Source organism: Ictalurus punctatus, chromosome 2 (genome assembly GCF_001660625.3).
Source record: "Ictalurus punctatus breed USDA103 chromosome 2, Coco_2.0, whole genome shotgun sequence".
Classification (NCBI taxonomy): Eukaryota; Metazoa; Chordata; class Actinopteri; order Siluriformes; family Ictaluridae; genus Ictalurus; species Ictalurus punctatus.
This window is the reverse complement of record NC_030417.2, coordinates 38247057-38271404: the sequence shown is the minus strand read 5'-3', so window position 1 is coordinate 38271404 and position 24348 is coordinate 38247057. Positions and strand designations below refer to the sequence as shown.

Sequence of the window (24348 nt, the reverse complement as noted above, 5' to 3'; positions counted from 1 at the left end):
TAAGGTTTAGTTTGTTGTTTTTTTCCATTCATTTTGTGCTATGGGAATAGATAAAAAAAAATACCAAGTGTTAAGATATTTTTTGAAAGTATAAACATATAAAACTTTCAGTTTATTTATTTTTTATATATATATTTCTTCATTGTAGGTCACCTCCAGCATAGTTTTTGACATGTACCTTATATATAAAAATCTAAAATTAAAATATAACTAAAATCTAGTCAAATATCAGAATTAAACATTAATTTTTAAATTTCTAAATTTGAATCTTAATGATATTGATAAAAAATATTAGGAGATATCATGGCTGCCACAGACGAACTAATCTTCAATTGGGCAAATATTAGCTTCATGCTATCGCTAGCTCGGTTTTATGGAATGTGTAGTTTTTAGACCAAATAGAAATGGTTCTACAAGTTGAGTAAAATTATTACAGCGTATTTTTTCTTTAAAAACAGAACGTTTATAAGAAAGTGTGGGGTAAATGGTTGCTTAGTTACTAAATATATATATAATTTAAAATCTAAGGTTTTTTTTATTTTAAAATAACAATAATAATAAAGCTTATAACTGAGATGCTAGCTCTCTGCCATCAGATAGCGCTACTCCAGGAAATAAAAAATCTAAGCGGAAGTACGTCACGTTCCTCTGGTGTCAAGGGTCACGCGCGCTCTGCCTACTTCCTTTCTTGTTATCGTCGGCCATTGGAAGCCATCAGTAAGTGTTAGACCATTTCATAATCCCTTTCCATCAACGAATAAATAAACACCTTTGCCCGTTTTTGCGCGTTAGTTGCTTAGTAAAGATGTTAATCTTGAGTTCTGGATGTTTATTTGTGTAAATTTGTTGCTTTTATAACAAAAATATATATGTTAAAGGTAACTTGAGATGCCTCTCGCGCTTCTCAGAGTCGGTGATAAATATGGCGGCTGGTTTGCCTTTCTGTCATGCTGTGTTTAATTTAAACTTTATTCGCTTTAAAGCAAACTACTACATGTTAAAATATTCAAATAACGGCTAACCTTTTTTAAATCCTACTTGTGTGTAGTGTGTTATCTCGGCTTGCTGAAGTCGGGTGGCTAACATTTATATAGCGCGTGATGTTTATCCCTCGTGCATGTTGAATATTTAAAGTTTGTACATGGTTTTAAAGTCATGAACGCTTTGTGAATAAGGTGGCAGGTTTGTTATTGAAGGAATAAAGGACCACGCGTGAGAAACTACCTGTTTATAGGTGTATGGGCACGCAAATTCAGCATTTGTGATGTAGAAATATCTTACAAGAAGATCCTTTTAAGATTGTCATTGAAGAGGATTGTGTATTTTTCTTTCTTTCTTCTTCTTCTGCATTTTAAAGATCTTAAAGGTTGTGTTGTCTTTATTTGGTTTTCAGAAATGGGCAAATTCATGAAACCCGGGAAGGTGGTGATGGTCCTGGCTGGACGTTACGCCGGACGCAAAGCCGTCATCGTCAAGGTATGCATCAATGTCTGGGATTTTATTTTATTTATTCCTCACACACAGGTTTGTTAGTACACTGATACGTTATCGTTTCTGTAGTAACAGCTCCTTCGCAAACATTTATTATTATTTATTTAATTAAAAGGAAGATGTTTGTTTAACATCTATGGAAGGAGTCTCCGGTGTCAGGACAGAGAAGTTTATGCTTCTGTGGGTTTTCTCGGTAACATGATGTTTACAAAAACTGTAATAGTTGGCAAATTGCTTCCTCCTTTGCTGTGGTATGAGAGGAATAGGACACTTTGTGACAGTAACACTAATCCCAGGACTGATGTACTCTTTACGAAGTCTGTAAGTGGCTACATCATGTTAAACTTGGATACTTCCAATTCCATCTATGCAAGTCTGATCATGAAGTAAATCTAATCACGGGTGACTGTTAAGGCTTAGAGCGCTGGTGTGGATTATTGGTGGATCAGTAATTCGGTGATTTACGATCATTACAATAAGCACTGTATTTCCGTGTATAGTTGCTTAAATCTCACGTTTCTCACTCTCTTTTTTGTTTTGTCTTCGTTTTAAAGAATATTGACGACGGCACCGCTGACCGCCCTTACAGCCACGCCCTGGTCTCGGGTATTGACCGTTACCCCCGCAAAGTCACCGCCACCATGGGCAAGAAGAAGGTGGCTAAGAGGTCCAAGATTAAGGCCTTCGTTAAGGTGTTCAACTACAACCACCTGATGCCAACCAGGTACGTGAAGCCATGAAGATATGCCGTTTCATCAAGTATTTGAGTTTGTTAATACGAAATAAAACCCATCTATCTGTTAAGTTCCACGTAAAAGGGGTTCACTGACCTTGTTTACGATGTCACTGGTGGGGGGGGACGACGACAAAGAAGCAACAAATCACAGCAAATGATCTGATTCAGTACATTTCCTTCTCTTCCCTGTTCTTGGTGCTGATGTGTTTGGTTCCTGCTTGGGTCACTGAGAACCTTACAGATGTTGCTGTCCTGTTTCTCAGCTCATGATTATGGAGTTTGTATGTTTTCGTCTCTGATGGAGCGTGCGCTGGCGTGTTGCTGATTTGTTCCAAGATGGATGCTAGTTTCTTCTGTTTCTCGCTTGTGCGCTGAGCTGCTTAACTCTGTCTGCGATAGCGTCGTAATCTATCGTTTCTATAGTAACGAACAATTTCTATTACAGGAGACTTGTGTGGTGGTCGCGTCACGTAATCTTAACTTGTTTGAGGACGGTGGTGTGGTTTATTTCCCAGGTCTCTCGCACTCAGAACTAGTAAAGAACTATAATTCCGTATTTTTCTCTTTTTAATTGTAAGGACGTGGTCGTCTAGCGACTCGATTGCGTTGCAGTATATGCAGTAGGATTGAGATTCGTTTGTTAATGATGACTGCTAGGTTGCCATTGTCAATTATAATATAATAATAATAATAATAATAATAATAATAATGAAGTAGTGACTACAGCTTATCTTTCAAAATCCTCTTCATGCGATCTTCTCTCATTCATGGGAGAAGAATGGAGAATAGGAGATTGTGGTTAATTCTTTGAGCCGAAAGAAAATGAGGATATAAAATTAGCTTTAAAAAAAAAATACTTTTGTTGCTGACAAAAATACTTCATTTTGCTGCAGCTTTTTTCAAAATGTGCATCTTTTTTTTTTTTTTTTTTTTTCCCCCCCGGAAAACTACTTGAATTGGGCGAAATAGTCTTTTGCAGTGATGGTTTATATGTAAACGAGACCTTTTAGCTCTACTCGTGTTCGATGCACGTGAATTGAAGAGGGCTTTGGCCGATGACGTCACATAACACCAACTCGCAGGCTCCTCTGAATATTGCGGCCTTCCCTCGAGTCTGCGTTAATTTAAACATGGCGGAATCCTGGAGTGATTAATATTGTCTATATGTGACGGTAAATGTAGTTGGAGCTAAGTGAGGGCTGATTAACGCGGCTGCAGCGACGGCTATTGAGTCGGATCGTTTAAACGTCTGCAACTTCAGCATCAGCGAAAATAACTTGTGCTGTATCTCGGCCCGCCCTTTCACTCGTTTTGTATCCTGAACAAATTGTAATATTCCCACGCCTGTTTCACGAAACCGGCTTCGGTGGCTGCGCAGGTAAGTTTGTGTTTAGTTTGAGCAAACTCCTGTTTTTTTCCGTCTCAAGACGGTGTATTGATTTGGGCTTTTAGCGGTTTTCTTCGCCATGATAACGTGCTCTACACGGCTAACCTGCTCCGGAGCGGGTCTGAGAGAGCTCAACCCCAACTTGGACCAATCAGCTGCGAGTAAAGTGATATAAATCCTGTGGAGCGCAAATAATAAGGAGGATACTTGGAAACCAAAGAACTTTTAGGGACAGACACAATCCCCTGGTTTTCCCGACGAGCATCTGTTCAAAAGATATGGATTTTCAGCAGACGGTATAGTTTATCTACGCCGGTTTAAACTCTGACACGCCGATGCCATGCCCCTTACTGTACCGCAGATTGTAAGTGTTGCTTTGTGGAGTAGTGCATATTTTCATGCAGCTGCTTTATTCCTGTCCTAATATATTGTCACAAATTTATATTTATTTGATTGATTAAAATAATAAATATTTATATTAAATGAATTTACACGAAATATGTCGGTTATACGTTTTCAGTCCGTTTATTCTCGTTGTGAGTCTTAAAGTAAACTTTTACACAAATCTGCAGCGTTGTCGAGCTTTGGCGGGCGAAACGGTGAGATTTTTGTGGTTAATGTGGGTTTAAATTCCTCATATTTCCACACAATTTCTCGCTCTTCAACCAGAAGAATGCACGTGCGTTTTTCCATCTTGAACGTTACTATCGGCTGTTTCCTGCAATGGCTCGGCTTTTACCTGCTGAGCGAATGCTGGTTCAGGGTTAAAACCTGGGTTGGCTGAGACAGTTGATAACCAGTGTCCTGAAACATGCTCACCTTAATTAACCCGGCTCGGATTAGTTTGGTTTCATGTTTCATCAACTCCAAACTTACTCTGCAGCCGAGGCCTCTGTCAGTGCCGGGGGTGTGGAGTTAGGATGATGGACCTGGAGTACATGCACTATTGCACATATTGTGTTATAAAATTCAGATCTTCATGATATTATCGAGATCTTGTACCATGTAATGTGTAATCTTAAAAGGATGAGTGTAGTATGTAGTTCTCTAAGCTGGAAATAAAAGATCTTTTATAGTTCTTTAGTCAAAAGTAGGACACGTTTGGCCTGCTGTTCACTTACACGGTCACTTTGGTGAAAACATTGGAACTGGTCGAAGAAGCCCCCCCCCCCATGCATTTTAGAATAATAATGAAGTCTTCAAAACTCTGGAGTAACACAAATGGAACTATGGGAATTATGTGATTTTAAAAAAATCCAAAATAATTAAATATTTTATCGTCTTCAAAGTCGACGCCCTTTTCGCCTAGAATTTACCGAAATGTATTCTTGCCGTTCTCCCACCTGATTTCTTGAGGAATTTCCCTGAGATGCTTTTTAAATCGTATTAAAGGAGTTCACACCGACGCTGGACTCTTATCTGCTGCTTTTCAGAATATTTCGCTCTGAGTCGTCCGTTTAAAAATGTATTTTTTGTAAATAAAATGTTTTCTAATGAAAGGAATGAATACGTCGGCACGGTTATATTTTTGTCTACGACACCGATTTCACACGTTTAATCACACCTTTAGATCAGAAGGTTTTTAAGATCGTGAGAACATTTCGGTCAGGTGTCCACAAACTTTTGACTGTTGGTGTGTGTGGTTTTGCTCTTCATCTGCTTTATTAAAAAGCTCAAATCTGATTTCTGGACTCTCTGTAGGTACTCGGTTGACATTCCTCTGGACAAAACCATCGTCAACAAGGACGTGTTCAGGGATCCCGCTCTGAAACGCAAAGCCAGGAGGGAGGCCAAGGTCAAGTTTGAGGAGAGGTGCGTGTTTAATCTCTGGTCCTGATGTATAATACACGTGTCCAGTGGATTCGCTGCAGTGACTCTGTTTTTTCTTTCATTTTTCTTACAGGTACAAGACCGGCAAGAACAAATGGTTCTTCCAGAAGCTCCGATTCTAGGCATTCAATGGTTTCTCTAATAAAGTTGTAAAAATCCCTCCATTGTTTATTTGTCTTTTTATTTGCTGGTGTTTTTATTATTATTGTTATGAGAATCAGGAAGTCCAGTTTTCAGTACAGTTCCTCCCCATGATGGTCATCCCACGATACTGACCTGAGCATCTCCCATGTATAGCGAGACCGAGCATGACACAAAGCAGAGTTACAACCCTCGATGAGGATTAATTCCCAAAAGAGGAGCCTCATCTGTAATATAGAAGTACTTCGGATACAACGTGTAGTATTTGATGTTCAGGATTAAGTTTGACTTTTATTTATTTATTTTTTGGATCAGCGTTAGTTTGCAAGGCTCTCGAGAATGTATATTGATGGGATTCAGGCGAAAAAGCTACTGTTGAATGTTTCTAGTTTCATGTCACCTTTTATTTTGTTATAGCGACAAATGCCATGAAATATATGGTAGTCTATATTGGAGTTCGTCTATATCGCCCATCTGTAACACCGTAGTATAAAATTATTGGTTTGTGTTTCTCATAATTAAATGCTGAATCTTTTGGAATAAACAGAAATGACTGTGTAGTATGTCATCGAGTTTTCAGAACAGTAGATCCTCCACAGGAACCACTTCACAATAACTTCTGATGGCTCCGCCCCTTCTGCTACACTTCACACTAACACAGCTGTTGGGAGGGTGGATAGGTACACTTGTGCTCACTTCTTTTGACAAAATTTACACAGTCGTACTGATTAATTTTTCATATTAGACCAGTGGTTTTCAAAATAACACCCCTTTTTTGTTTTTTTAACATTGAATTAAATGTGAAAAATATCCCACCAATATCCGTGTCACTTTGGAACTGTTTGGTTGGTGGAAAGTCCAGGAATAATAATAATAATAAAAAACAAGCTCCAATAAATAGCCAGAATATTATTATTGTACTGTAATTCTGTGACCGGTTTGTAGAGGATTTCTCAGTTTTTGCAATTGTTAAGGCCAAAAACGTTTGGTTTTGCTGCAGCTTTTTTCAAAATGTGCGATGCATTTTGCGCAAAACTACATGAATTGGCAATTGCAATGCCACAATTGTTTTGCATTGCTGTTTTTTTAATATATATATAAAGTTGTACAGCATCTTCTGGATATTCTAGTGCACGTCTTGTGGTGTTGAAGGAAGAAACTGAGGCATTACGAATATATTTTATATATAACAGTCAGCTTGCCCCTGACTGTTACAAAGTGCTGACACTGGAGACTCCTAAGTGTTACATAAACATCTTACAGAAAAGTTCACCATATATCACATACAATATCACACTTAAAATTTTTTTTCATTTTATTTTATTTAACAAGTCTCTGTGAATGAGCTGTTCCTCTACAAACGATTAGACTGACAGGCTGCAGTGCATTGTGGGATTTGATTTGATGAGTATACTACAGCGAGTCAAATAATCTGACTCGGCTCACCAATAAGAGCCGACTCTTTCAGATGCCAAACGACTCAACGCCCCCCCCCCCCCCCCATTAAACTTCCAGTCTGCAGTGCATTGTGGGATTTGATTTGATGAGTATATTACAGCGAGACAAATCTTTTTACTCGGCTCACCAATAAGAGCCGACTCTTTCAGATCCTAAACGACTCATCCCCCCCCCCCCCCCGCCTTCCATAATAGATAAAGTTATGACTAGTGATGGTCCTGTATTAGTTTACAAAGCCTTACTCTAATCTCAGTGAAGATGGCTGATACATATTGTATAGTGAAGCAAGAATTGTTCACGTTGTTCATTTAAAGGAGTCGACTCGTTTGCGAATGACACATCACTGGTACAATCAGACATTCAATTTTATTTGTATAGCGCTTTTTACAATGGTCATTGTCTCATGATACTGATTTGAAAACATCTCTAATATAAGCTGTGGTTTCTGACGCAGTCTAAACACTACATTTCAATTCGTTCTTCCATTGTTCGGTTATTTCCCACGTTATTGCTGATGATTAAATTCAAATACATTAAATGTAATAATAATAATAATAATAATTATTATTATTATTATTAGTAGTAGTAGTATTATTAATAATAATACTAACGTTTAAGAGGTAGCAAATTCCTGTTGTGTAAGAGGAACAAAACACTTCGGATTTGCTGTACTGGGAAAAATGACTTCCGGTTCCGGCCTGCAGGGGGCGCAGTGAGGCGCTGCTGTACACTGTGTAATTTAGAGGACATGGAAGATAAACACAGGATGTTTATTTAAAATAAAGGGTGTGAGATGGATGAAGTGAAATAACGGGCGGCTGGAGAGACAGGAGGATCTAAACTACATGTGAGAGCGGATTAACGCCATGATCATCGCCTGAGAACAGAAACTGTGGCTCTGAAAGGTCAGTGTCCGGGATACAGCACGCGGTGAAGAGCTGTGCGACACACACAATATCCTCTTTACATTCCGGTGCAACTGCACCAACGTGTGTGTGTGTGTTGCGTGTTGCTGTTTTAACCCTGCACGACTTTTTTTATTACGTGCTCTAGCTAAAATAATGAAGTAATACACCCGAGTTTTTTTTTATAAATGCCGAATTAACACACACGCATGAGATATAATATCCACTAACACCCCAGTGCCGCTAAAAACAGCGACTTAATGCGCTCAAATGATAAAGTATCGCCAGTGAACACGGCTGGGGTGTGTAGAGTGATCCACTAATACACCTCGGCTAGCTAATATAGTGAATTAACCCGCCTGGTTGAGTTAATATACTCTGTTTACAATGCTGGATTAGCAAACATACTAATGAATTAACTCCTCTAGATTAGATAAAATCCTGAATTAACTAAATCTGACTAGCAAAAACAGTGAATCAGCTCACCTGGATTGGCTAAAATTCTGAATCAACTCACCTGGATTAGCTAAAATCCCGAATTAACTCCTCTAGAAGAACTAAAACCCTGAATTAACTCCTAGATTAGCTAAAATCCTGAATCAACTCACCTGGATTAGCTAAAATCCTGAATCAACTCACCTGGATTAGCTAAAATCCTGAATCAACTCACCTGGATTAGCTAAAATCCTGAATCAACTCACCTGGATTAGCTAAAATCCTGAATCAACTCACCTGGATTAGCTAAAATCCCAAATTAACCCCTCTGGATTAGCTAAAATCCCAAATTAACTCCTCTGGAGAAGTTAAAATCCCGAATTAACTCCTCTGGATTAGCTAAAATCCCGAATTAACTCCTCTGGATTAGCTAAAATCCCGAATTAACTCCTCTGGATTAGCTAAAATCATGAATTAACTCCTCTGGATTAGCTAAAATCATGAATTAACTCACCTGGATTAACTAAAGCATTTAAGGCATTATACACTTCCAGATAAATACTACACAAAAGACAACAAAATCAGATGTTAACGTTTTGTGAATAAAGAATTTAGCCATGAGAATAACAGTGTTGAGTCGATTACTACTTTGGTCATTTAGATTTTTACAGATGCCGGTAGGTTGAACATCAAATGTAGAAAACTGATTTTGAATCTCTGTCCAAAAAAACCCAACAACAACAACAAAGGATGGAAATGTAAAACGTTACAAGTTTACATCAGAGCAGTCAAGTTTTGTTCACGAACGAGTCGACTCTTTTGAACTGGCTCTTTTAGGCGAACACTGGGAGTCGATTCAAAATGCGTAATATAATGGATGCCGTGATTCTTTTGCTGGAAACGAATCATTCTGTATTCACGATTCTCTAACGCCGTCCATTTAAACAAAATAATCTCAGGAGTGTTGTGTTGAGCTGGACTAATGTGCAGAATGTGTGAGGTCCTGTTCCGAGAGAGAGACTGTGTGTGTGTGAGAGAGAAAGAGTAAGAGTGTGTGTTGGGTGAAGATAACCTATCAGTGTCAAGGGTGTTCCCTCTGTACATAACACTCAAGGACAGAAATCACCCTGTGCAGATGTCACTTGCACTAGGGGCGGGGTTTATTTATTTTCCATGCTGTCAGAACCCATCTTTTTGATCCTCCACACACACACCTCAGTATTTTTTAAACAACTTAAAGTCTCAAATCAAACTTCTCCAAAGATTGAACTTCAGCCCGAACCCCAGTGGCTCTGTCTCGGCAGATCCAGAATTATTTGCACTCTTCAAGAGCGTGATTAAAAGTCGTTGTATAAAATAAATCTAACACACAGTGATGAATCTTCCACTCAACTGAGCTAAACTAATAAAGTCATTCTTGTAATAAGAGCAGCATTTACTCGGTGTGGCGGATTGATTAACACTACTTAAACAAACTGCAGGTTAAAATGTTAGCTCAAAGTGTGTGTGTGTGTGTGTGTGTGTAATTTCATATGTATTTATTGTTCCGTTTAATGAAGGGTGCCAATAATTCTGGAGTTTAGTCTAAGACTGAAGAATGTGCTTGTCTAAAGAATCATCTTACTTACTTTCTTTCTTTCTTTCTTTCTCATACTCTTTGTTTTTATCTCTCTCTCTCTCTCTCTGTGTCTCCCTCTCTCTCTGTGTGTGTCTCTCTCTCTCTCTCTCTCTCTCTCTCTGTCAGGTGGACAGGATGGGTGAGGGTCCTGCAGGTGGTCCGTCTCCCTCCATCACTCCAGTGCAGCAGATGGTGGCGTCCAGTGCCGGAGCGTTACTGACCGCGCTCTTCGGTGAGGAGAAGAAAAAAAAATCACCACTAGAGAAAACTTCCATGTCTCCTCTCCGTTCTCTATAAACTGTGTGTGTGTGTGTGTGTGTGTGTGTGTGTGTGTGTGTGTGTAAACGTGAGTGTTGCCATAGTGCTGACTGTGTTTTGTCGTCCCTCAGTAACGCCGTTAGATGTGGTGAAGATCAGACTGCAGTCCCAGCAGGCTCCGGTCTACAAAGGTACACTTCTGCCCTGGTGTGTGTGTGTGTGTGTGTGTGTGTGTGTGTGTGTGTGTTGATGTGATGAACACACTCCAGTGTGAAAGCGACTCAGGTCTGATTGAACACGATGGGATTGTATTTCATGTTAAATGAACTTTTCAGTGAGAATGCAGCTGAACTTGTTTGATGGTGTGTTGTGTTAATGTACGTGTGTGTGTTGTGTTAATGTACTTGTGTGTTGTGTTAATGTACTGATGTGTGTGTGTGTGTGTTAATGTACGTGTGTTTGTGTGTGTGTTAATGTATGTGTGTGTGTGTGTTAATGTACGTGTGTGTGTGTTAATGTATGTGTGTGTGTGTGTGTGTTGTGTTAATGTACTGGTGTGTGTGTGTTGTGTTAATGTACTGGTGTGTGTGTGTTGTGTTAATGTACTTGTGTGTGTGTTGTGTTAATGTACTTGTGTGTTGTGTTAATGTACTGATGTGTGTGTGTGTGTGTTAATGTACGTGTGTTTGTGTGTGTGTTAATGTATGTGTGTGTGTGTGTGTGTTAATGTACGTGTGTGTGTGTTAATGTATGTGTGTGTGTGTGTGTTGTGTTAATGTACTGGTGTGTGTGTGTTGTGTTAATGTACTGGTGTGTGTGTGTTGTGTTAATGTACTGGTGTGTGTGTGTTGTGTTAATGTACTGATGTGTGTGTGTGTGTGTGTGTGTGTGTTGTGTTAATGTACTGATGTGTGTGTGTGTGTGTTAATGTACTGATGTGTGTGTGTGTGTGTGTGTTGTGTTAATGTACTGATGTGTGTGTGTTGTGTTAATGTACTGGTGTGTGTGTGTGTGTGTGTGTGTGTGTGTTGTGTTAATGTACTGATGTGTGTGTGTGTGTGTGTGTTAATGTACTGATGTGTGTGTGTGTGTGTGTGTGTGTGTGTGTGTTGTGTTAATGTACTGATGTGTGTGTGTGTGTTGTGTTAATGTACTGATGTGTGTGTGTGTGTTGTGTTAATGTACTGATGTGTGTGTGTGTGTTGTGTTAATGTACTGGTGTGTGTGTGTGTGTGTGTGTGTTGTGTTAATGTACTGATGTGTGTGTGTGTGTTGTGTTAATGTACTGATGTGTGTGTGTGTGTGTGTGTTGTGTTAATGTACTGGTGTGTGTGTGTGTGTGTGTGTTGTGTTAATGTACTGGGGTGTGTGTGTGTGTGTTGTGTTAATGTACTCGTGTTAATGTACTGGTGTGTGTGTGTGTGTGTGTGTGTGTGTTAATGTACTGATGTGTGTGTGTGTGTGTGTGTGTGTGTGTGTGTGTTGTGTTAATGTACTGATGTGTGTGTGTGTGTTGTGTTAATGTACTGGTGTGTGTGTGTGTGTGTGTGTTGTGTTAATGTACTGGTGTGTGTGTGTGTGTGTGTGTTGTGTTAATGTACTGGGGTGTGTGTGTGTGTGTTGTGTTAATGTACTCGTGTTAATGTACTGGTGTGTGTGTGTGTGTGTGTGTTAATGTACTGGTGTGTGTGTGTGCTGTGTTAATGTACTGGTGTGTGTGTGTGTGTGTGTGTGTGTTGTGTTAATGTACTGGTGTGTGTGTGTGTGTGTGTGTGTGTGTGTGTGTGTGTTGTGTTAATGTACTGGTGTGTGTGTGTGTGTGTGTGTGTGTGTGTGTGTGTGTGTGTTGTGTTAATGTACTGGTGTGTGTGTGTGTTGTGTTAATGTACGTGTGTGTGTGTGTGTGTTGTGTTAATGTACTGGTGTGTGTGTGTTGTGTTAATGTACTGGTGTGTGTGTGTGTGTGTGTGTGTTGTGTTAATGTACTGGTGTGTGTGTGTGTGTGTGTGTGTGTGTTGTGTTAATGTACTGGTGTGTGTGTGTGTGTGTGTGTGTGTGTGTGTGTGTGTTGTGTTAATGTACTGGTGTGTGTGTGTGTGTGTGTGTGTGTTGTGTTGTGTTAATGTACTGATGTGTGTGTGTGTGTGTGTGTGTGTGTGTGTTGTGTTAATGTACTGGTGTGTGTGTGTGTGTGTGTGTTGTGTTAATGTACTGGTGTGTGTGTGTGTTGTGTTAATGTACTGGTGTGTGTGTGTTGTGTTAATGTACTGGTGTGTGTGTGTGTGTGTGTGTTGTGTTAATGTACTGATATGGGTGTGTGTGTTGTGTTAATGTACTGATATGGGTGTGTGTGTTGTGTTAATGTACTGGTGTGTGTGTGTTGTGTTAATGTACTGGTGTGTGTGTGTGTGTGTGTGTTGTGTTAATGTACTGATATGGGTGTGTGTGTTGTGTTAATGTACTGGTGTGTGTGTGTGTGTGTGTGTGTGTGTGTGTGTGTGTGTGTGTTGTGTTAATGTACTGATGTGTGTGTGTGTTGTGTTAATGTACTGGTGTGTGTTGTGTTAATGTACTGGTGTGTGTGTGTTGTGTTAATGTACTGATATGGGTGTGTGTGTTGTGTTAATGTACTGGTGTGTGTGTGTGTGTGTGTGTGTGTGTTGTGTTAATGTACTGGTGTGTGTGTGTGTGTTGTGTTGTGTTAATGTATTGATGTGTGTGTGTGTGTGTGTGTTGTGTTAATGTACTGGTGTGTGTGTGTGTGTGTGTTGTGTTGTGTTAATGTACTGATGTGTGTTGTGTTAATGTACTGGTGTGTGTGTGTGTGTGTGTGTGTGTTGTGTTGTGTTAATGTACTGATGTGTGTGTGTGTGTGTGTGTGTGTGTGTGTGTTGTGTTAATGTACTGATGTGTGTTGTGTTAATGTACTGGTGTGTGTGTGTGTGTGTGTGTGTGTGTGTTGTGTTAATGTACTGGTGTGTGTGTGTGTGTGTGTGTTGTGTTGTGTTAATGTACTGATGTGTGTTGTAATCTGAATCTGTTACAGAATTCTAACTTCAGCTGTGAAACATAAACACCGCTACATGCTGCTTTCCATACGCCAGTGCTTCAGCTTCTGCTGTTAATGCATAATAATACTGCCTCATCTGTCTGTCTCTCTCTCTGTCTGTCTCTCTCTCTCTGCCTGTCTCTCTGCCTGTCTCTCTGCCTGTCTCTCTGCCTGTCTCTCTGCCTGTCTCTCTGTCTGTCTGTCTCTCTGTCTGTCTGTCTCTCTGTCTCTCTTTCTGTCTGTCTCTTTGTCTGTTTGTTTCTGTCTGTCCTCCCCCTCTCTGTCTGTCTGTCTGTCTCTTTCTCTCTCTGCGTCTCTATTGTTAAATGTCTCTCTCTCTCTCTCTCTCTCTCTATCTGTCTCTATTGCTCTCTCGTTTCCTCTTGTCTCTTGCTAAATGTATCTCTCTCTCTCTCTCTCTCTCTGTGTGTGTGTGTGTGTGTGTGTGTGTGTCTCTCTCTCTCTCTGTCTCTCTCTCTCTCTCTCTGTCTCTCTCTCTCTCTCTCTCTCTCTCTCTCTCTCTCTCTCTCTCTCTCTCACAGCATTACCAGCGGATTCTCGTGTGTGGAAGAGAAAGCCTCGTCTCCCGAAGTGTAAGTAAAGTGCACCGACGCTCCGCCTGCTGCCTTTAACCTCGCTAGCTCTCGCATTAACCTTAAAGCTTCACGTGAACTAAAACTCAACACGTTTTATCTGACAAACGTACAAGCACCGGATCTCGTCTGATCTAAACCTCCATCAGGATTAATGTTCGTTTATGCGTTTCATTTATTCATCAGTTTCTCCCTGTCCCTGCAGCACAAATTTAAATAAGATCTAAATAACTCCATTCATCAGGACAACAACAACAACAAAACTGTAGACCGGGACTGATTGTACTCTTGATAAAAGTTGTCAGAACCGGTCCGTGATTCAGCAGGAACTGCACACACGCTGAGGTTAAACACACTGCAGTTCAGGGTTTAACCTTAAACTTGTAGAGATTTAGCTGATAAGCAGCGGGAGTCTCTCCACGCCGGGTTTATTTACTCTCACGGCTGCTCGTGTGATTTATTTATAGCTGCTCTTATCTCCGTTTGGGTCGCTGCCCTCGTTTCTGAGCATCCGCTCTGGTCCTGAGAAACCACAGGACACCGAACACATACAGAACTGAAATAAAGCGGCGTGCTTTAGATCCGAAAACAAAACGTATACGCATTCATCGTTTTATTTTCTACATTTGTTTGTCGGTTAAAAAGAAGATATTTTAGATTTTCAATTGTTTGATAAATAAATCAATGAAATTAGATAAAATAAACAAGCAGACAAATTTTTCAATCCCAGTGAAGGAGGCGTGGCCTCGATCATTTCCAAAATAGGCATGGCCTCTTGCCTGTTAGTTCCAGTGAAGGAGGCATGGCCTCTGTGCTTGTCATTTTCAATATATCAACCCCCAAAAGTAGGTGTGGTCTCTGTGCCTGGCAATCCCAGTGAAGGAGGTGTGTCTGTAATTCAAACGAGCTGTGGCCTCTGCTTGTCAGTCTCGGTGAAGGTGTGGCCTCTGTGTCAGTTCCAATAAAGGAGGTGTGGCCTCTGTGGCAGTTCCAGTAAAGGAGGTGTGGCCTCTGTGGCAGTTCCAATAAAGGAGGTGTGGCCTCTGTGGCAGTTCCAATAATGGAGGTGTGGCCTCTGTGGCAGTTCCAATAAAAGAGGTGTGGCCTCTGTCAATTCCAATAAAGGAGGTGTGGCCTATGTGGCAGTTCCAATAAAGGTGTGGCCTCTCTGTCAGTTCCAAAAAGGAGGTGTGGCCTCTGTGGCAGTTCCAGTAAAGGAGGTGTGGCCTCTGTGGCAGTTCCAATAAAGGAGGTGTGGCCTCTGTCAGTTCCAGTAAAGGAGGTGTGGCCTCTGTGCCAGTTCCAATAAAGGAGGTGTGGCCTCTGTGCCAGTTCCAATAAAGGAGGTGTGGCCTCTGTGCCAGTTCCAATAAAGGAGGAGTGGCCTCTGTGGAAGTCCCAATAAAGGAGGTGTGGCCTCTGTGGAAGTCCCAATAAAGGAGGAGTGGCCTCTGTGGAAGTCCCAATAAAGGAGGTATGGCCTCTTTGTCAGTCCCACAAAAGGAGGTGTGGCCTCTGGGCCTGTCAGTCTTAGTATTGCATTTTATTATTTAAAGCGAAATCTCTAGATCATATTGTTTGTATCTTTTTAACATTTGAATCTGCAGGATGTGTGTGTTTGCGTGACTCTTGGTGTTTACATGATTTGTTGGTTTAACCCGGCGTGTTTTCATTCTGAATTTCAGGGAAGTGTTTTCTGTACTGTAACGGACTGATGGACCACATCTACGTCTGCCAGAACACCACGGCCTGCAGCGCCTGGTACAAAACACCCACTCACTTCAACGGGACACTGGTAAGCCCCAAACACACACACACACACCTTTCTAATCATGTGTTCCTTCATTCAATAGCAAAAACTCACTTATTAATTATTATTTTTCTTTTTTTTAAGGATGCGTTTGTGAAAATCACTCGCTCGGAGGGTCTGCGCTCTCTGTGGAGCGGCCTTCCTCCTACACTGTGAGTCATGATGGAAGAAAACACCTGAGAATGTTTCCGTAGGGAATAACAGCACATCCGGACGTGTTTTTATTCCTCTTATATCACAGTTTATTACCGAACATCACGTCATGCTTTTTATCCATTTACAGTAACCTTTCCTGTTGTGGATTGTCTGAGAAAGGAGTTAGTTCCCGTTCTCACTCGTGTTCTAGCAGCTATAAACAGCAGAGCGTTCCCTCACCGGCGTCTCTTTATTCACTCTGTTGTTAATAAGATAAAAAACGCAGCTTGTCGTATTGACGTAAAGAAGCGTAAACTCCTCCCGTGTCCCGAAGATTTTGGGAAACTGAACCTTACAGCATTTACCACTGACTGTTACAAAGCGCTGACACTGGAGACTCCTTCCATAGATGTTAAATAAATGTCTCCTTACAGAGCTCGTGTTATAGACAATTAATCGTGTGTGTGTGTGTGTGTGTGTGTGTGTGTGTAGTGTGATGGCGGTTCCTACCACAGTCATCTACTTCACTTGTTATGATCAGCTCAAGGACGTCATGTGTTACGGCCTCGGTTACCACAGCAACTACGTATCCATCATCGCCGGGGGTCTGGCGAGACGTGAGTCCATTTATTTATTTATTTATTTATTTATTTATTTATTTATTTACATGCATACATTGGCGGTGGAGCTACATGCCTATCTGACGTGTGTGTGTGTGTGTGTGGGGTGCAGTGGGCGCGGTCACAGTGATCACCCCGTTGGAGTTGGTGCGCACTAAGGTGCAGTCACGGCGTGTGTCGTACAGCGAGCTGCGAGTGTGTATCAGATCGGCCGTGGCTCAGAGCGGCGTGCTCTCGCTGTGGAGGGGGTGGGGACCCACCGTGCTCCGAGACGTCCCTTTCTCTGGTCAGTCCACACACACACACACACACACACACACACACAAAACCTCACCTTCCTGCACTTAAAAGAGAGTACCGACTGTGTGTGTGTGTGTGTTTTTCAGCCATGTACTGGTTTAATTATGAGTTGATGAAAGCAGCGCTGTGTGAGAGATACAGAACACCGCAGGCTTCTTTCAACATCAGCTTCGCAGCAGGAGCCGTTTCCGGAGCTGTGAGTATAAAAATAAATAACAATAACAACAACAACATGAACAAATCTAGTGTCTGGAGCAATTCCGTGCTCGTAAAAACGCTCCGATAACGACCAGGCGATATTGTGTGACACAATTCTAGCTCATGACGTCCTGCTAGTGAACAGACGACGTGAAACGCAGGCGATCGGGTCGAGCTGGAGAGAAGAGAAGGCGCGTACAGCGCGGCGTCAGCGAGCGTGCTCGGTAAAAACGAGCGCGAGGTGCCGTGACGCGTGTACTAAGGATCTGCGATATGGACTTAAAACTGTATCAGGATATTTTCTGGTATTTATCGCGAATACGATATCAGTGACGATATAAATCTAGTACCGTTCACCAGTGTTTCGGCCCCAAGTGACCGCTGCGTGCCGTCTTGAGAGCCTCAGAAACACAAACATCGGTCTAAAAGTAAAACTGGTTTTCTGTAAGCGAACCAGTTCCAGATCGTAGCGGTACAGTAGCTCCTCGTCTAGCGATGGACTCCTCTTCAGCGTCACACCCGCCCTCCGCCGTGTACTCGTTCTCGCTCTGCACGTGAGCTGGGAACGGGTCGCACGCAGAAACACGTCATCGACTAGGCTTTATCATTATTATTATTATTATTATTATTATTATTATTATTATCACGGAAAGACTCGTTCTTATCGTAGGGAGAATTTCTACCGCTATATCGCCCATCCCTACTAGACATACACTCGGAGGTACTCGCGAGCGTCTAGTAAGCGTCGAGCGTGTAGATATACCGTCTCATTCGTGTGAGTGAGCACTTCAGTTGAGACACGCGCGAGTCATTTGGTCAGCGTCTACACCGGTTCGTACTGGTTCTGAACTTATTGTACGACGCCGCTTGATATGTGCCTTGTTATCTACTTACTCGTCTCTGTTAAAAAAAAAAAAAATTAAAAAAAAAAAGGAACATTACAATCTTCACTCAGAGGACATTGTTCAGCTTGGCATTTCTGGTTGTAGGTCTGAGCCTGGGGGAAATAAAGAAGGTCTGAACAGCTTATAGGAACACTTGTAAATAACCTCGAGTATAGACGTTATATCTCAATGAGATTTTATCCTGGTCAAATAAATAAATAAATGAAGGTTCCTACTACACTTTGCTCTCGAGTCGAGGTGCAGGTCGTCGATTAATGATCTACGCGCTCTCTGTTAAAGATATTATTTAAAAGCCGTAACGCCTTAATCATCAACCTGCACTGATTTGAGTAATTACTAGGTTAATCATTTCAGTACCAAAAAAAAAAAAAAACCCAAAAACAAATGCGCTTGTACTCGTACGTGGTCTGAAATCGTCATAAAAACGACAAATCGTATCTCCTCTTCGTTCTCGGCCGGGGGCGGGGGGGTGTCGGGGGTTAGAATTAATTATGAATAACATTTTGCTGAATGTTTTCGAACCTGTGCGGTTTATCTTATCTGCTTTCCTTCTCTAATCAGATCGGAGCGGTGGTGTTGAACACGCAGGGCTTCAGCGTGTTAATGAGTTACTCTACACCACGCAGAGAGCGATCCAAACCGCAGTCTGTGTCCTCTTCTCGGGTTCCTGATATTTCAACACCGATACATACGTGCATATTTTTCATCCAGAAATGAAAAACGTCTTAATATATTCATCCACCAAATGTATTATTAACGGACCTGGACCGGGACGCGTCCGTTTTTTAGATCGATCTTCTTATACGACGATTCTGTTCAGTCCTCGATTCTGATTGGTCTGAAGATTTGGGTTAAGTATCTAGGTAGGATTATATTGATGCGCTCGTTTCTATAGTAACGGCTCATTCGCAGGGACTCGTACGTCAGATTTTGGTGACATTTTCTGTAAGGAGACATTTCGTCATGGAAGGAGTCTTCAGTGTCGGCGCTTTGGATCGTTTTCCAACGTCTTCGGGACAGATTAGTTTCCGTGTGAAAATCGTAACGGTTTGTTCGTGGCGTTATCAGGGACACGCGTGCGCTTCATCGCGGCACCCCGGTGTTGATTTGTTTTACTACGACTGCGCGATATAAAGTGTAACGTGCCTGTTACCTGCAGATCGCTGCGATCACGACGCTGCCGTTCGATGTGGTGAAAACGCGCAGGCAGATCGAGCTGGGAGAAACCGAGCTTCTCGGAGGTACGTGGAGGAAAAATACGCATCGGTCCAAGCTGAAGTTAGACCAGAATTTTAATAAGGTGTTATTTATCTATTTATTGATTTATTTATTTATTTTTACAGCTCCTCCGAAGAAGCCTTCCTCCACATGGCTCGTAATGAAGAGTATCTGGACTGAAAGCGGCTACCGAGGCCTGTTCGCAGGTACATTCTAGAAATGTGGGTTATATATAGCGTGTAGACCGTCGGGACGAGTAATGCGAGTCTGTCTCTCCTAAATGCTCCTCGAATTACGTACTGAAAATTGTTTAGGTTACATGCTGTGAGTCCACAGTTCGTCTCAGAACAGAGGCTGTCGAGTAATTTCCTGTAAATTGAATACGTTATCATTTCTATAGTAACGGCTCATTCACAGGGACTCCACAGGAAACGCGTGTAATCGCTGACGTGGTGATGTTTTCCGTCATTTAACACGTACGGAAGGAGTCTCCAGTGTCAGCGCTTTGTAACAGTCGGAGGTAAAGCCGTGAGGTTGAGTTTTCCGACACCTTCGTGACCGAGGAGTTTTTACGCTTCTTTGCGGTTTCTCGGTAAGACGACGATCTGTAACTCTAAATGGATGAGCAGTACGATCATTGTTCTGGATACTCGCTGCGGCGTAAGAGGAATAAAACACTCGAACGCAATGTTTTAGGAAAATCGTGATTATTTTCATGGTTTATTCATCAACCGAGTTCTTATTTTTTTCTTTTCCTTTCAGGTTTCCTGCCGCGGGTGATCAAAGTGGCTCCGGCGTGCGCCATCATGATCAGCACGTACGAGTTCGGGAAGGCTTTCTTCCGCAAGCACAACGAGGAGGAGCGGCGGCGTGGCGGAGACGTGCGGAGGAGCATCGCCGCAGAGCTGCATGATCGCTTCCACCCAAACTGACCGGCCTTTAGCTCGGCCTTGGCATGCGTCCTTGTTCTTATCTCCGCAGGTTCTGGGCAGAAGGGCTGAAGCTCTCGGGTTCAGTTCGATAACGCTGTGCAGGCGTTAATTATTTATTTAGTTATTTATTTATTTCCCTGAGATGTGATGTACTGCATTGCAGTAAGACTGCAGCACACTGGAGCTGCACAAAAGCATGCTGGGAAAACTGCTATCCTTGCATTTATCTGCATGCACGGGTGCTTTGAGGGAATATTATTCAGCGGATGAATTAATCTGGGCTGTGAAATGGTTCCTGGTTCCATGTGGTCTTCATATATATGTATATGTTGTATGGCCAGTCTGAAATAGCAGATGAGTAGAGAGCTTCCATACGCTGCCCCCAAGTGTTCATACACTGCAACTACAACAGACGAATCAGAAGTGCATCGGGTTTATGGAGAAATATGGTTGAATATTGAAGCTCTCATCGATTCAAACCCCCACTGAATTAGAAGCGCACATCTGTTCGGTCACACCTAAAGCACAGCTGGATCATTTCCGCTGTCCCGTGAACTGAAAAAACATCTAAGTTAAGAACGTTACACAACAACATCTGCTTGGGGTGGGGGGTTATTTAGAGTAGTTTGCCCATTTATTGCGCTCCATACACTTATAAACCATTTTGTCTGATTGCAATGCCTTCTGGGTAACGTCCGTCCCTGAAGGACGTCTACGTACACGGATGTCAACGCGATCCTTTATCCTGTGTTCTTGTCCATGTCTGAATTTTAAAGGCACTTATTTCCCACGAGCCAGAAGCGTGTCAGTTCAGAAAACCTTTTTGTACAAGAAAATCAGGATGGTTCTATTTAAAAATAATAATAATAATAATAATAATAATAATAATATAGACACAAGATGGACAGGTTCTTTAGAAATCTTTTTCTCAGTGCTGGGTGGGAGTTAAATCGATTCAGTAAATTGATCCGGGTCTGTCTGAAACGGTCCAGCTTCACTTGAGCTGATGTTGAGATCAAAAGACCCTTAAATGAGCAGGAAACTGAGTAAAAACAGCGGATTTTCTGATTTCTATGCATTCCAGCAGCAGTGCTAATTTTCTTACTGAAACGATGAAGCCTTTTACAAAAGTAAATAACATTTTCCTCACTAGGGGAATAAACACAAAACGATCAATGCACACTTGATTAAAGCTAGAATCCTGGTCTGTTTTTGCTAACATTAAAACTTGGCTGATTTTATTATTATTTTTAGAAGCTGCAGTTGGACTATGAACCGTTTGCTAACGTTAGCAGCCTTTCTGACTACAGTGACGTTATATTGTGATCAAATGTTTTATCCCCTTTGGGGCCTGCTTTTTTTGTATTGTGTGTCTGTTATTAGGCAATTCTAGTACTAGCTAGCCGGAACTAGCATAAGTTACCTGATAACACTAAAGAAGAAAGACTTTATCCCGTAATGTGCGTTTAGAAAGCGAATAAAGCAAGTCTGACCCTCAGTTTAAGCGTTCTCGTGTCGTTTGTAAAGACAATATGGCGGTTTATAAAAATGTCTTTTAAGTTAATTTTGTACATAATCAAGAAATTATCCCTTTATCAGTGTGACGTTTGCTTCCACCATGACATTCAATCCTTCATGATACTCTTTTCTCAGAGCAACACACATGAACGTGCTTTTAATTTTGGACCTTTTAGATCTTCAGCATAAAGTGCTCATGTTATTGCCTAATTAATGCCGACTTATGCACACACAAAAAAAACGATCATGTCCTGAAATGTCCACGATGTCCAGGGATTCTGTGAGCTGAATATCGTGATATATATTGTGTAACCGAGGATCAGTACATGCTTTGAGGGTTTCACTTATGGTTTGATTTTTAAAAAGCTCTCTTTTGAGATCATCTCTTTTTAATCGCTGCGACTGTGAAAAACGATCACAACTTGAATTCCACTTGTAAAGCTAAAGCACTAAAGCTAATTTCCCCCCCTCTCTCTTTTTTTAAAAATTTTTTAAATTTTTTTTATATTTGTTAATTTTTTTGCATGGTCTTTAGTACTGAGGAGACATTATTTGTAAATCGTCTCTCCGTGGCATCTCATAAATCGGCTCTGGGGGATTGTTCATTGTCTCGGGGAGACTTGTTGCTGTGCTGCTGACGCAGTGTTTATCTATAAACCTACGCAAAGGAATGTCAAACATTAAAACAAAAATAAACAACCCATAAAACACTAGTAGCGCGCCATCTTGAATCCGAATCACGTTCCTAGTCCAGCAGAATTATTCTGCTATTTTACGCGGTTGTTTACGTACAAACGGCATTACCAAGCTTGAAATTGGGCTTGTAAAGTAGTGTGTAAATGTTTTCATTTAAAACAAACTAATAATTTCTGGGAGATTTGCAAATGTTTTACTGATATTTAAAAAAAATAAAATAAATAAATCAACGAATGTCCATACTCCTGCGTTTGTCGATAAATGCCAATCAGCAATAAAGTATGAAGTGCATCACGACAAAGCTGATTTACATTTAGGCAAAAGCTCACAGAGAGCTGAAAGTGACAAAATGGTGACTAAACTGTGTGTGTGCTAAATCTCCCAGTAATGCAGCTCAGCCACTGCAGTGCATCAGCTACCATAGATGCACACTAACTCCTCCTCCTTTTATACAGTGCCATTACTTTTGTCCTAACTGAGCAGCTTAAATTATGGATTAGTTTTTCAAATCCGTATGAAACGACTGGGTTTTATGAAATGGTCAGATATTTTTAATTACACACTAATTTAATGAACGTGTAATCCGTATAGAAAACCACAGCAGCTCATCGACTTCGATTTTTGTTGACGGACACCGCGTTGTTGCGTAAATGCTCCTGTGAGCAATTTATAATAAATTAGTTTGTATACAACGTGCTAAATGAGGCCCGGTGTCTTTTGAGTTGTCGGGAGGCTGTGATTTAGGTATGATGCTAAAATGAAGGCTGTAAACCTAGCTCTTGTGCAAAAGTTTGTTAAAGAAGTGAACTTGGGTAAGATATCATATCATTGTGTTTGCACTGTTAAATGAGAAAACCGTTGCCAGGCAACTGGAAACTGAGCATACGCTAGCTCATGACTCATGTCGATGATTGATTAAAGTAGCTAGCATATAGCCAGTAAATCATTTTACGACGTTGTATGTGCACAGTGATGGTATGACACATCCATCAGAAATATCAACATTTTCCTCAGATATTTTACTAAATTATTACGAAAAGATTAGCTCTGGTTGCTAAGTGGGTTTAGAAGTATTACGAATGATGAACTAATGATTAAAGTAGCTAGCATATAGCCCCTAAATCATACACAACATTGTAAGCACACAGTGACAAAGAAAATATGACAAAACCATCAGGAATATCAACATTTTCCTCAGATATGTTAGTAAATCGCTAAGAAAATACTAGCGTTCGTTGCTAAGTGGGCTTAGAAGTATCACTAATGATGAACCAATGATTAAAGTAGCTAGCATATAGCGAGTAAGTCATTTTTACTACATTGTAAGCACACAGGAACTTTGAAATACAACAAAAACATCAGGAATATCAACATTTTTCCTCAGATATGTTAGTAAATTGCTAAGAAAAGATTAGCATTGCTTGCTAAGTGGGTTAAAAAATATAAGCAACGATGGACCAATGATTAAAGTAGCTAGGATATAGTGACTGAGTCGTTTTTACTACATTGTGAGCACACAGTGATGATGAGAACATGACAAAACCATCAGGAATATCAACATTTTCCTCAGATATGTTAGTAAATTGCTAAGAAAATACTTGCATTGGTTGATAAGTGGGCTGAGAAACATCAGCAATAATCATTCAACCAGATAGTCAACGTTTCCGCTCAGTCTTGTGGTAATAGTGATTTCACCAGTTAGAATATTCTTGAATAAACCTTAAAGTTTGGTTAGCGGTTGATGCTAAGTGTAAATACAGTGCAATTTTAGTCATATGAAGCCTTTTCTTATGAATTTACCAGAAAATCTGAGGGAAATGTTGACTATACAGATATTTGTCTCATTTTTGCTGTCAATGTGCCTTTACATTGTCCTTAGCCTCAGTGATATTCCACAGGGCTGTGGTGTATGCAACATTTCTGCTTTCGTAAGCAAGTAATTAGTCATGGCAGAACATGAGTGTGTGATTAGCTCGAGATGTGTTTATCGGCCGAGTTTGTGTTTACAGGACGGCTACTGTATGTGGCTGATTTGACTTTTTTTTCTGCATTAATTATTTCCTTTCCAAGTCTTATCTCCGTGATGTTTCCTGTTTTGATCTGTTACAAATTTTA

The 24348-nt window shown here is 41.0% G+C and overlaps 2 protein-coding genes across 6 annotated transcripts; both read left to right on the top strand.

Moving 5' to 3' along the window:
* Positions 1 to 706: 706 nt before the first annotated feature.
* On the top strand, positions 707 to 5603 carry rpl27 (ribosomal protein L27; the record flags this gene model as incomplete). Its single annotated transcript, NM_001200122.1, is given in 5 exon segments — positions 707 to 717; positions 1394 to 1476; positions 2046 to 2215; positions 5316 to 5426; positions 5518 to 5603. Coding segments are annotated over 4 exon segments (411 nt in total). The 3' UTR covers positions 5567 to 5603.
* Positions 5604 to 7747: 2144 nt separating this feature from the next.
* On the top strand, positions 7748 to 21517 carry slc25a39 (solute carrier family 25 member 39). 5 transcript variants are annotated; one of them, XM_017488403.3, is made up of 12 exons: positions 7748 to 7948; positions 10128 to 10233; positions 10391 to 10450; positions 13851 to 13901; positions 15587 to 15696; positions 15796 to 15863; positions 16339 to 16463; positions 16579 to 16752; positions 16853 to 16962; positions 19029 to 19110; positions 19213 to 19293; positions 19505 to 19992. In XM_017488403.3, the coding sequence occupies exons 2-12, from the start codon at positions 10137 to 10139 to the stop codon at positions 19558 to 19560; spliced, it is 1014 nt and encodes a 337-aa protein (XP_017343892.1). In that variant the 5' UTR covers positions 7748 to 7948; positions 10128 to 10136; the 3' UTR covers positions 19561 to 19992. The 5 variants fall into 5 exon arrangements, with proteins under 5 accessions (XP_017343892.1, XP_017343883.1, XP_017343874.1 ...); XM_017488385.3 differs by having other exon boundaries at positions 7749 to 7948; positions 19850 to 21517; XM_017488394.3 differs by lacking the exon at positions 13851 to 13901 and having other exon boundaries at positions 19850 to 21517.
* The last annotated feature ends 2831 nt before the right edge of the window (positions 21518 to 24348 follow it).

Excerpts from the sequence above, each read along its gene's own strand:
- slc25a39 (XM_017488385.3), top strand. The coding sequence starts at position 10,137 with ATGGGTGAGGGTCCTGCAGGTGGTCCGTCTCCCTCCATCACTCCAGTG. Across the intron at positions 10,234-10,390 it reads GTTACTGACCGCGCTCTTCG|TAACGCCGTTAGATGTGGTG; the intron begins GTGAGGAGAAGA and ends GTCGTCCCTCAG. Across the intron at positions 15,697-15,795 it reads CTCACTTCAACGGGACACTG|GATGCGTTTGTGAAAATCAC; the intron begins GTAAGCCCCAAA and ends CTTTTTTTTAAG.